This window comes from Anser anser, assembly GCF_964211835.1.
Source record: "Anser anser genome assembly, chromosome: 1".
NCBI lineage: Eukaryota > Metazoa > Chordata > Aves > Anseriformes > Anatidae > Anser > Anser anser.
In genome coordinates, this window is record NC_139720.1 from 85,106,976 (window position 1) to 85,121,308 (window position 14,333).

General features: G+C 36.0%; 1 protein-coding gene across 1 annotated transcript in view; it reads right to left on the reverse strand.

Moving 5' to 3' along the window:
• Positions 1-5,711: 5,711 nt before the first annotated feature.
• LOC310882937 (uncharacterized protein) overlaps positions 5,712-14,333 on the reverse strand; it is a 206,625-nt gene continuing 198,003 nt past the window's right edge. Inside the window, exon 5 of the mRNA XM_083802427.1 lies at positions 5,712-6,331. Within this exon, the coding sequence (XP_083658553.1) occupies positions 6,317-6,331 (15 nt within the window). The 3' untranslated portion in view covers positions 5,712-6,316. The remainder of the gene's footprint in view (positions 6,332-14,333) is intronic.

Here is a 14,333-nt window from a genome sequence, read left to right on the forward strand (position 1 = left end):
GTAAGTGAAAGATCACAAAATTGGCATCAGATATAAAACACCAAGGAGTACAATCTCTCTGATTCCAGAAAAAAACATCAGCATCATATGCTGAAATGGCCACGCAAGATTTAGCTTTATGTTTGTATCTGCTAACTATCACAAGCTTTGTTATTTAGGAAGCTAAATCTTAATAACTTTTGATTGAACGCAGCCCTTCTGTTGGGAAAGTAATGTTAAAGAAAATATCCTACTATCTACTCATCTTAGGTGCAGAAGTAGAAATATCAGTTAAAATGGTGGCAAATGCTAAGCCCATAAGGGAGACCTTAGTCTAAGTCTCTGTTGATGAAATACAGCCTGGTCAAATGACAATATCAGCTTTTTAATTATTATTTTAAATATAGTATTTAGTTGTCTCTCACAGTGGCCTCACATCTGAATGTGGCTTTGTAAGTAAAGAATTCTTACCTTAAAAAAATAGGTAATTACATTTGGACTTGGTATTAATTGCACACCTTAAAGCATAGAAATACATTGTACTATCCTTGTGTGAGCTTAAGGCTTACATGGTTTGTAGAGCTTTTACCTGCTCAAGGATTATTTATTTTATTTTATTTTTTGTACTTATCAGTATCATTACGCTTAATTTTATCTGAGAAAATAATAAACCAAATTCTGTCTCCAGGCTGTCTTAGTAGGTAGAAAACAAACAAAAAATGCACATTGCTGCCAACTTTCTAATTTTTATCAAAAGTTGCAGTGTATTTGGCACTATCCTCAGAGGTTAGGGTTAAGGACTCACATGAATTTTAGTTCCCACTTTACCTAATGTTCCAAAGCCAAAAGAAAAAAAGCATAAAACTCTTGCAGAACATAATGGTTTGAAAATTATGTGATTTTTCAGTGCTTGAGGTTAGTAATAAGCTTTATGAGAAGGGTAATACTGGAAACAGAAATCATTCCCGCTGGGAATAGGGAAATAGAAAATAGCCTCAGGTATCAGCTAAACAAAATCCCTGTGTGGACAAACCATTTACCAGTTTGTTACTAGTTATGCATCATTACAAACTACTACTAAAGCTGAATGGTTTCATACATGGGTTATATAAAACCAAATAAAAATATAAGTTTGCCTTCCTAGGTGTCAAGTATCATCACAGTCATCCTTCTGGTACTTGTTTGCAAATATGTTTTTTATGCTTAATCTAGGATGCAAAATTAACCTAAGTAACTGGAACCAAGTTAATTTGCTTCATTGTCTAACAAGCATCTCCTTCCTCACAGTTTATCTGATTTTATGGTTCTGTTTTTTCCCCGCAATTATGTATGCCATTTAATGGCACTTCCTCAGCCCAGAATCCTGGTGTACAAACACAAGTAATATTTACTGCACTGACTTATCAGACATCCTTTAACTGAAAAAAAAGATCATTCAGACCTATTCTGCACTTGAGAAGAGCTGCTTTTTGTTAATAATAATGGAAGAGATTTCAAATGCCCAAGAGAGAGTTAGAGAGAATAACCAATGGAATCTGCATTCTCAGCACACCTCAATTTCTTGGAAAAATCTGCCTTAGTGTTATCTCTACTCAAATAATGACTTATATCTATACTTATGATGTAATCCAGAGTTCAGGAATTCACTACTCCTTATTTCTTTCTCAAAGACACTGACCAAGGCATTTAGTCCTGCAGTTAGTGTCCCTATTAGACATATCTCATTAAAAGAGCCTTAGAGGCTTCATAATCACCTATGCCAGCACATATTTTAGAAATTTGCGTTCACTTGAAGCAAAAAGAGACAGATGGTCATTGTTATTTCAAATGAAAGGTTTTCAGTTCAGTTCTATTACAGTGAAATGAGCATCTTAAACAAGGATTTGAGTGGTTTGGGGCATGGGAGTGGGGGTGGGCAGTTGCTAAAAATATTTTTCTTAGATGTAACTGAAATCAAGATGGTTTGGTTGTTCTTTTTTGTTTTTGTTTTTGGGCCAGTCCTTAAAAGCCATTTATTCAAATTAGTTAGGTATTTCACCCATTAAAATTACACCCCCTTCATGTACAGCACAAAATACGTAAAAAGTGTGTCTATAAGCATTAGACTGTTCTTCCTCAGGGCTCTGTGCCTGTAAGGTATTCCATTTTATCCTTCAGTTTGATTTGATTCTTCCTAAATATCTGCTTTCTGCATCAAGATTATTTAAATTTTAGACTTACACTCTTCCAGTCATGAGCAACATGTTTACAGTTTACTAAACCTGATGGATTTTTCCAGACTTCAGAGAGGTTTTGAGATGTCAGCTTTATGACTACTGCCAAAGCTTCCAGGTATCTTGAGCACGTGGGAAATTGTTTGCACTTTAAAAATGTTGATACAAGCACTTATAATGCAATAATTTTCATTAAGTGACAAAAATGACCATGTACTTACATCTAATGCCCCTGAAACGAAGTGCAAAATTGTCTCTGAAACTAAGTGCAAAAGTGTAAAATCAGGATAGTTCAGGTCTGCTGGAATCAAATATCTTCCACCTGTCAGAACTCTCATTAGAGCATATTCAAATTATCATTCATAATTTTGTAGTGTATTTTTTAAAAAAAATATACCAACCTTCTTAAAAATCAACATTAGATCATCTTATTTTCATTCAGTTGCTTGTTTGCTTTTAGTGGAAATCAACAGCATTGAAAGTAGCAGTACTACTGTAACCTGTTGTCACCAAAAGATGACTGTATCAATAATTGCATGGCAGTCATTCCTGTTGAGAGATTTGTGAAAGGGCCAATTTAAAATTTCTTCAAAGCACTGCTAAAATAACTTAAACATGGTAATAAAAAAAAAAAAAAAAAAACGCTGATGCAATAGACCAAACCTCAAAATGTTAACACTCAAGTGACAGAACTGGGTTAGAAATCTACTGTGTGCTGAAGCAAAAAATAATCATGCCTCAGTGATCTCTCATCAGATTCTGAGTATTCATACATTTTTACAAAAATTATTATTTCTTAACTTATATAGTGTCTGTAAGTGAAATATAAAATATGCACTAAGGACAATAAAGAAATAAAGGAATGGAATATTCTCTACCTTTATATTTTTTTCCTCTTCTTTGCACATTACAGTACAAAAAAAAAAAAAAAAAAGGATCTATTTATTAGAAAACTTCTGGAAGAACCATAGTTCCTAATTTGAATTTCAAGTCCTTTACAGACTTTCAAATGCCTAGTTCTAAATGACATGGGTATTTTCCTGTTAGCTGGTATGAATGCAGGTGAAGAATGTAGTATTTTTGGTGGCTGTTTTCATCATGCTCTGCTGTATAGGAACTGTAGGACAGTGTCATTTCCAGACATGTTTACAGCATCTTCAAAGCATGCAAATAATCTTAAACTGAATAGATAGATATGTTTATTGAGCAAACCAGCTATATTCTAACTCTTCAGTAACAACAGTGGAAAGTTATTAATAACTGTTCCTTGGATTAAAAGTTTCTGACTTGATCTTCCAGAATTTAATGCGTGTTAGGTCTATTTCTTCAAAATAGACATTTTTCACTGATTCCAGAAAAAAAATATATATATATATAAATCTTAGTCATTGCTCTCTCTCCAAATGCCTTCCTATTTCTCTTTTCTCTGTACTTGAGCAGCTTTCTTTTCCCATTAGTACCTTTTCCACACAGTAATTCCCGAAGTCCCAATTTTAGTCCTATGTTCTTACCGTGTCATTTTATCTAGTCCAGTATACAGAGTGGAAATTTTCCTTCTCCAAATTTTTGTTGTCCTTGAAGATCTTGTTTTTTTGTTGTTTCTTTTTTATAGATGATTATATTTCTTGCTCTTTTACCCTGCAAGTATTTTCTTCCTTTCTTTTTAAAATTTACTTTGTAAACCGTATTAACACAAGAAAAGTTCCTTCTTTCCAGGAACAAAACTTTGACAAATCGAGATTAGTTACCTTCTTTCATCCTTTTAATCTATCAACCATACACCTCCACATATATTATGTAATTGCCTGAAAAATGCATAATTGTGTATTTTCATTGAAAAATCCGTGTTAACACTGGATTCTAACCCTCCGTACCCTTGTTTTCTTATATGTTTTTACAGTGTCAAAACACTGAAAGTAATCAATAAGTACATTGTTGTTTCTTGTATCAGACTTTGCTCATAGCTAACAGATTTATGTTATGTTTCATCTCTTGCTCTTTGTCTAAATGTCTGTGGGTGGAAATGGAAGAAGACAGAGTGCCTATTAAATTTACAACATAATGTACTATATAGCACAAGATAACCCTTATTTATGCCTAACAAGAGCCTAATCAACATACATTACTGAAATTAGCTCTTATTCTTTGCATGCTAAATATATAACATATTTAAGGGAAAACCAAAGTAGTGTAACAAGTGTACACTAAATTACACTGATTCGGCATACAGTAGACACTTTAAATGAGTATATGGCAACTTCCACTGATTTGATATTCTGTCAGGCTGTTAGGAATGGCAGAAGTATACATTAAGAAGGGAAGCGCCTGATTTATGTTGCTTTTTCCTGTTGTCTGCCTTTGCTGCTGTATCCATTTTGCAGACCTACCGAATGCTAAACTGATGCATGCTGTATTTCCAAATGCACCCATTTTTATGATCAACTTAAGCCATCATTTACATAATGGCTGAATTTGACTTAGAGGCTTTCAAGGGAATTGCAACCTATTTCATGGGGTAACTGGACGGAATTACCACAGTTTGAACTGCGGAATTCGATACTGTCATTATTACTAATTCAAACTACTACTACAAAGACCTAATTTATAGATATAGCCTACTTGAATGCATGTAATTTCAAAAAGATGGTAGCATTATAGAGTTAAGGTCAAATATTTGTTTTGATATGCTTACAGTACTGTCCAACAGGACATTCTACAATAAAATATTTATCAATACAGTGACAACATTTTCATTAAGCCTTTAGTACTTTAGGCTAGGTATAACCTTTTTGGTAGAACTTCCATATAATAAGCCAACAGTCACAAAAATATTGCTGTTTCCACTGTTGTCCCATCACATTCTAGAGGCATGCCAGGCACATTTTTGATTTAAAATGAACATAAAACTCACAAATCAGATATATCTTATTTTGTTTTCCTTTTTCTGAATTAGGTTTATAACAGTATTATTATTATTAAATTTAGCTTTATTTATTTATTTACATTTTTGAATCCCCCATTCTATCAATGTTAAAAACACTAGTGTATCTTCCATTGCCACAACACTGCACAGCAACTTATTTTCGTTCTGTTTAATTAGGACCTGTGTTAACATTTTCTTTTATTCATTGAATAGGAAAAAGAACCTCAACTGAAGCATCTTGAATCAGAATTCAAGAAAAATTATCAACATGATCAGTTCCAAACAAACACCAGTGTGTGTGTGTGTGTGTGTGTGGGGCGAGGGGGCGAGGGCGTGGAATAAAATCTGTTTCAGAGTATTTCACTCTGTTCTGCACCTGAGACCTCATCTTTTCATATAGTTTACAAGAATTGCACAACTATGGGCAACACACAAAATCATAGAAAACAGTATTTTGAGATAAAGTTTGCCCAACACAGAAAAACCAGCCTATTACACAGACACAGCCTAGCAAATTTATTTACAAACAAATAAGTAAATAAATACACCCCACAAATGATAGAAATTCTCTATCTGGGAATATCAGATATTTCACAACACATTTTCAGCAAAAGCCAACATGGAAAAGGAAAAAAAAAAAAAAAAGGCAAGGCAACTATCAACACCAGAATATTTTGAAATATTTTCAGTAATCTTCTCAAACAAAAACAAAACTTCCCAGTTTTGAGAAAACACAATTTCCCAACTCCTGTCCTTAATTTTAGGCACTCAGTAGTGTGAGTGATAGAACTGCAGTTTGGAAGAGGTAGTTGAGCAGACAAGCAAAGCCAAACCACAGCAAGACATCTGAACAACATACGTCACAAAGCATATCATTATCATTTCAGGTGTTTACTTAATGCAAGTCCAAACATTTGTGTTTACTTGATTTATTGAGAGTATTCTAATATAGATCAAGAAGACACAACACAAATAGCATATCCATGGGGAGAAACAGATTTCTATGGCAAGTAACTGAACAACTAGAAATCAAAGTTTCATGGGGAACCATTCCAATTGAAAGTCTTCAGTGAACTTCCACAGGAAGGCTGAGTATCTTACTTCTCAGAACTGCATCTGTTATGTGCAATCTATACAGATTACTCCAAAATATGCCCACAGTTCAGATCACGGTAGAGGATGTAGCTTTTGTATAAGATGCCTACGGAGAACGTTGCTGTTAGAAGAAAAAAGAATTTTACAGGCAATATAACATTTCAAAAAACACTTGAAATTATTCCTTTTCTATATTCTGACTGAGATTTATGCATTCACCTATTACATTTGTTCAAACTTGTATCTTGAAGACATATTGCCTTACATTCCATGGAAGAATCACTCTTATTTTACTGTTTTTGAAAGCTTATGCAGTTCTATGAGGAAAGACAGTTAAAAAATAAATAAATAAAAACAAGTTTTTACAGTCTGGAACAAGTACTGCATGAGTATAAGAGGAATAGCTGTATAACATCTGCTATACCTTCCCATTTCATGTCATCACTGTATGACATAGCTCCTTTTCTCCTACCTTATTTTGAGATAAGAGTATTGGATCTTACATCTCATCAGTGCTGAACATGGCATCATCCAGAGGATGGAGTTAACTGTATTTTAAAATATCAGTCAAAAAGACTACTTTGAATGTCTTGTTTTAACTTTAACGTTGATAGATTTATGCAACACGGGAAACTAGAATCTCAACCTGCTTTTCTAAGACTTATCAGTGTCTATGTATGTCATATTTCCAGCTTCAACAGAAACGTTGTTTGCTGACATGTGTAAAAACTGTGACATGTGATAAGGTGCTGTTTGATACCTTACATTTATTTTGCCAAGATGCAGGGATCTAATGAACCCTATATAGCCACCTAATAGAGGCTATTTTAGAATAATGATCCAGTTGCAGCTCAAAGGCAAAACTTGTGAATCCAAGTTTCCCATACATTCACAACAAAGAAAGATGATTTTGACCAGCAAAAGCTCCTTAAAACATGTACCAAAGAAAAAAAAAAAATGATTAATGTTCTGTGCCCCACAACTCTGCATATATCTTCAGCCCTACTTTTCAAGTGAGACAGCTCATAGCCGAGGGAAGAATGGTAGTCAGAGCGGATGTGTTTCATGAATTAAAGGAATGTTTCTGATGTTATTTGGTTCCTATAAGCACATGAATTGCTTGGATTTTGTGCATAATTTTTAAATGAAAGCTTTTACAACTCTAAGCAAGTTCACTCTACACTATCACTTTCTTTCCAATCTATGAACTTCGGCCTTCATCACTAAAAATATGCTTACGGTACTACTCAAAAACAAAATATTGTATTAACGTGGGCACAGAATCATGTCAACCAAAATAACTGCCAACTGAATGTACCTTAAAAGACATTTTCTACTGTAAATTTAATCTTTGAAAATATCCATTATGACAGCTGTTCTACTGTGGAAGATGATTTTGTTAGTAAGTTTTTAATCTATGAAAAAATTCAGTCCATTTACATTCCAGCTCTAACTGATACTCTCTAAAGGAACTTTTTCTTTAAAAACAATGCTTAGCAATGTCTGAGAAAACTAAAAAATGAGATAACTGTTTTAGTCTTTTCATTTTTATTTAAGAACTCTACTCAGTCAAGCCTTAACAATGTTGTAAAATGGAAAGGGGGAAACCACCTTTACCTGTAGCTTTATTGGAAAGTGAGCATTTCAATGCCTCCAGTACTTCTGTTTCTGCTACAGGGATAACTACTGTAATTCACTTTTTGGCATCTTTGAGAACAGTACAGGGATGGCAACTTACTTAAAAAACAATTAAAAATTTGCTTGGATATTAAGAAAATGTTATTCTTGCTGAGCTCTGGAAATTATGTAACAGTTTTACAAAAAGTATCTTTTAATATTTAAAAAGTCATACATACATTTAATGCTTTTAAATGAGAGATTAGATAGTGGTCTTTTATACCATCCTGCCAGAAGCATTTACAATTTCTCACATATGTCTGAACACTGTTAAGAGAGAACTTGGTATACTTAGCATGCTCCATTAAATGAAACTTAGAGACCTTCAAAAGCTTTCCGGCTTTTGAAAATGTGGCAAGAATTTCTGCAGCACGTGTTCTATCTTGTCACTTTTTGCTTTTTTCTTTTTAATGAAATGTTCACATTTTATCAAATAAGAATTGTAAAACTTTTACATATCTGTGTATCCATTTATTTTGTCTGATATACTTATTTAGGAATTTATTATAAAATACATTTTGAAATAGATAGAAAATGCACTACAAAGAAAGACAGGACAGACTAGTAATATCGGAGCGGCTGTGCCAACATAATCTGTTATCCTGTCCTACCCAAGCTTGCTCCTAATTGCAGATTTGTTCATGTAAAATACATCTTCTATAAAAACGTACACAAATATCTTTTGTGACACTGTGATGCTACTCAGGTCTATTAATGGGTGACATTGGTAGTGGGGTGATGGTTGGACCAGATGATCTTGAAGGTCTTTTCCAACCTTAGTTATTCTATGAATTTGTTTCAATTTCTGAAATCTGTACTATTTGTCAACTAACGATTATTCTAAATTGCATTTATGGATTAATAATTTAACACAATTAAAACTGGATCCTCTCATTGAATGTAGACCTGTGCAGACAGTAGAGCAGAAGATGTAAAAGTTATATTAGCCATAGAAAAATTTTACTCTACTGTGACAAAGTGTAGATGAGCAGCAAATCATCTGATACATTTTTTTTTTTTTTATGACCTTGGGCCTTCAAACTGCTGAAATGGGGCAAAGCTGTGTTTTAAGTATCTGAAGCTGTTGTTGACTGTAGCCAGATATTTTTCCCCTTATATTTTACACATTTTGAGTCCCCAGGCTTTACCAGATTCAAATCTCTGACAGGTTATAGATAGCAACACACAGCCATTTATGTGCGTAAACCTAAAATACTGTAATGCTCTAACCCTAATTCACTAGCCAAACTTAACACAGGGAATTTTTTACCAGGAAAATTTCTTGCTGAGATAACCCCAGATCTCCTCACTGGCACAACCAGGAACAGCCAGCATTTATGGCGCTGAGCAAATAAACACTGAACAAGTACTCCCCTAGAACATGGGGAAAATATGCTGCTATTCAAATTTAGCTATTCCTCTTTAAATTGAATAAATCAAAACTCACTAAGAGAAGAGGGAGTAAAAGGCTGCTCACACCACCTACTGCTAAAGACACTTCCTTGGGAAGAGAAGCTCAAATTTCTTCTGTTATATCTATTTAGTGCATCAAAAATGCAACAGTTATTAGAGAATAACTCAAACTCAATCTTCCTCCTTCTGTGTGAATACGCCAAAACTATGGGTCTGTCACTGCTGGATCTACCGTGATACTAGCATCAGGTCACACCGAGCTCTTTTACAAGATCGTATTTCCTCAACCACTAGCAATACTGCCTGCATTAGTCTTCTTCCCTACATAAAAATCACAGAGGTAAGATTAGTATTTGATCTGTGTCACTGAAATTTGTATCAATTCACACTCCTAGGGTGCTCAGATGCTCTCTGAACAAGAAGTCGTCTGGAAAGCACATGCCTCATTGCTGTGCCATAATGCAATATTGAACAATTCCTCAATTGCCTAAATGCCTGTATGTCTTAAAGCCTTTACTGTTAATCCAGGGTTTGCAGTGAATACAAGACTTCAGTGGTAATTCATGTATCTGATTTTCACCCTATATGCCAGTACCACAAAAAGGCACTCCCCTATCAGAGGAAATTGATCCTAAGACTGAGGCAGTCTACAGATGGCCTCAGCTGCCTCCCGGGATGTTTCAGTACTGCGTCCTATAATCCTCACCTTCTGGCACCAACACCTACAAGTAGCTATCATTTCAGAAAGTCACAAGTTAATCTCTGATGCTTTCGGAGAAGAGTTGTTTCCCTCTGTTGGAAGCTTGTTCTTGTACTGGTTCCAGGGACGGGCCTTTTCACTTTCTGGGACTTTGTTCAAAAGCTATAGTATTTTTAAGAAGTTTAAGATGATAGGCACCGAATCATTCCAAGAGTAGCAATCTTTTCACCAAGTCTTTATTAACTCTACTTCTGAAGTTGGACTTGTGCCCGTTCCTTTGTAAAGAAATCAAACAAAAAGTTGTTTCTGTCACAGTAGGCAGTTCGCAGCAAGCTTTAGATCCTGTTCCCCACCCTCACTGTATGGTAGACAATTTAGCATATTACTCTCACAGTGACTGTACATGAGGATAATAAATGACTAGCCATTCCAAATCCTGCAGTGCCTCTGGCATTTTCCTCTTGATGATCTCAAGAGCACTATTAACACCAAATATACACCTGTGGCTAGGAGATAAAATAGCAAAGTACCTTCTTCTCTTGGAAGAATGCCTTCCAGCACAAGACTCATTAATCTCCCAACTGTTTTGTTTGGGTGCTCCCAACCAGGCATGTGAGAACTACTCTACATTTCATCTGATACACAAAACAACACTTGATGAAAAATGTGATTTCTGTTACAAATCCCTGTTTCTAAATCTTATGATACAGTTCCAGAAAACTTCCGTTTAATCTTAATTGAATGTCAAGCAAAGAATGACAGAAGCACTCTTTCCCTGAAACCATCAAGACCAACTTTTTCCAACTAACGCCAAGTCCCATTTGAGAGAGGTGCCAAGTTATAAATTTGCTGGTGTAGTCACACAGTCCCAGGGCATGCCTGACCCCTGGTACTGACAAAGCACTAGGTATCAACTTCACTGTTTTCCTGTTACAGGGAATGCTTTTGCACTTCAAGCATGCTGGGCAACATCTGCTGAAACTGCTATTGCCTCTCTGTTTTTATGTGCCACAATAATCTGCTTCCTGTGGAAAAGATAGTGCCAAATGGAGAGAAAAGAGGGCCAGATCAAAAGGGGGAAAATGGGCAGAATTTGTGCAGTGGGTTGAAGTTTAACACAAGTGAAGACGAAAGAACAGACAAGCAGAGGAACGTCTCTTATCGGTCTCACCAAAGCTGATTATGCCCCTGCCAACTTGCTCAACTAATCTTCCCACCATTCAGTAGGCTGACACCAATCACAAATAACAGCAGCTGCAAAGCATGCATAAAAATGCTGGAATTCAAATCTCTAGATGATAATGCAATACAATGGCACAGTCTTGATTCTTCCTCTTGTCTATTTATTATGGCAAGGCTAGCAACAAACCATTCCAAGTGGGTAGTGCCAGCTCAGAGTGCAGAGTGAAGTAAAATTTAATAAACTGAGGTAGCTAAGAAAACAGGGGGGGTAAAGGGGAAAGACAGTAATTTCTGACAAAATCCATCAGAAAATTTGCTAATGTTGGAAAAGCAGTCAAGAAAAACTAAGATAGTTTTGTCAAGAAAGGTCTCTTCTGTTATGCCCTGTCTCTGGGTTGGTTTAGTGATGCAAATTCCTTCATTGAATTTGCCAGAGTTTGATTTTACAGATCAGCTTAGAAGACAGGGTCAGCACTGCCACCATTCACCTAGTTTACTTCTGGGTGACCCTGAGGAAAGGTGAAGATCAATAAGAACGCAGCAGGAAAAAAACAAAACAAAACAAAACAAAAAAAACATTTATGGAACTGCATCTCCCATATGGCATGCTGTATACATCCTGTACCCATCCTCAACCCAGCAAACATAACAACCTCCCATTCCTCAGGTTTAAAACAACGTTTTTCTTGTTGTTGTCTATGTCAAGCAGATTAAAAACCTCTTCTGCCATGTATTTACCCCTCAGCTGCCTGTTGTCAGCTCATTTCTGCTCACTTCGGATGCATTCACAATGCCAACCAGGCTGCAGCTGCCAGCGTTGCAGAGGTGTCTCCCAAGTGCCTGCTCTGCCCCGCACACAGCCAACTCCCTGCTCCTGTCTGTGGAATCCAGCACCACCCTACATTTAACAGAGGCTTATTCTGGGTCCTTGCTCCCTGTCTATGAGGCTATCCTTACTCTTTCAACCCAAAGTTTCTCCTAACTAAGCCAAATACACATCGGAGTTTTACCTTTGCCAGTTCAGATTCATCGTATTCTGATCAACATTTGGCCCATTTCTCCAGCTTGAGGGCAAGTCCTTTGGGACTACAGCACCTTTCTTGATAACAAGGCCATGCTATAAATTAAGGATGACTGCGTTTAAACACTCTAGCCTGAAAAGGAGCAAGCCATCCCAGCAGAGTACACAGACAGTGGAATGAAAGCAAACAAACTTCTAGGTTTGGACCAAGGCTGAAGTAGCACATGTTTAGAGAATTTCTTTGGTCAAAAAACAACAATATGCACAGAAGAACCTGCTCTCATTTCCTGTAAATTTAGGCCTCATTATACTCATTCACTCGTAAAATGTGATTCAGCTCCAATGACTAGCTGAAGTAAAGTAGGCAGTAATGATTGATCCATACAAGTCTCTTGAACAACACTATCATTTTTCCCAATATAATTCACTCTCTTATGGTTAATGACTTCAAAGTATGCCGCTGTAAAGCACATGTTGAATTTGGCTCTCCTCATGTACGTTTTCCTTACTACACTTTGACCTTGATGTGGATTATGCTGCACTCCTCTGTCAAAGACAAGAATTTAAAAATAATGTATTTATTTGTGATTAATAATTCCTTGTCTTCTACACTGGTATCATATCTACTTAATGATTTTGCCCAGAGAAGCTGTGGATGCCCCATCCCTGAAAGTGTTCAAGGCCAGGTTAGATAGGGCTTTGAGCAGCCTGACCTATTGGGAACTGTCCCTGCCCATGGCAGGGGCATTGGAACTGAAACTGGAAGGTCTTTAAGGTCCCTTTCAAGCCAAGCCATTCTATGATTCTGTGGTTTATTTTCCTTTGATTAACTAGAAAATTATCCTTAGCTAGCTATATTAGCTACCTACATTTTTACGTGCTAGGAAGCTTTTGCACATAAGAAACTAGCAATTCAGTTGTCCTTGACATGCTCCTGTTTATCCTTCTCAGATTTGCAGTAATTCCTGCCAAATCAGCCTTCCTTTGTTCCCCAAGCTTTTAGCTCCTCTAGTAGAAATGTGCTCTCATAAATTGTGCTCCGTTTGGGGATAAAATATTCAAACTTTTCCATTACTATTTCATAATCACTTCCATCATCTTCATGCTTAAATGCTAAGGTTTAAAATATTTGTTCTGCCTTCATCCTCTTGACATACATAAAGGCAGCGTAGTTACACTTCCTTGCCCGGTACCTTTGTCTCTATGGCTGTCCAGTAGTAGGTAAAGTATTATTTCCAGTCAGGGCATGCTCCTGAACAGTTAAATGCAAAACCTCTAGGATGATCCATTTTATTTTTTACCCGAAATATATCCTTATACACTTGTTTTCCTAAATAACTCATTTAATAAATATCTGATTTATTTACTAATCTTAGCAATTAATTTATAAAAGTTCCAGGTTCCATGTGTACACTTGCTTACTGAAGACATTTTCCTCTACCACTAACATGGAAAATACTGGTTACCACCACATTGTTTTCTTGTTGTTGTTTTGTTTTAAAAAAGGAGCAGGATTTCCACTTGCAGAGACAAACAGCACTCAACAGGAGTGTCCTTTAATATGGTTCTTGTGCATGTGTATTTAAACCTATCTAGTTATTTGACCTTCTTACACAAGAAAAACATAATAAAGAACTAATCTCGCTATTAAAATCAGAACTATCTCAGCTGTGCCAGTGATGTTTCTCCACATTACTGCTTCTAACCACTTTAACAGTGACCAAAATTCATTTCATGAACCGATCTTCATGAATTCTAAACAGTCGCATATCTTGATTTATCTAAAGAGACCTTAGCCCATACAAGAGTCACCTCCTTTAAAACTCTGATAAATTAAGCTTAGGCTATTTGTAAACAATTATTAGATTCACCTGTCCTTTCAAAGAAACCAATCAGACCGTCATTCATTTGTGAACTGAAATTCAACATGTACTTTTTGGTATATAACCATAAACAAGTCAGATGCAAAGAAAACTAGTGTTTTATTTTGTATTTCTCGGAGAGCCAGCTCTGCCAGATCTTTTGTGGATTTCCCTCACAGTTGTTTCACTGAGATAGTATTGTCCACATCCATTGATGCTAGTCATAACAATCCTCACCCATAATAGGCTTAATGTGTGAGCCAGAACC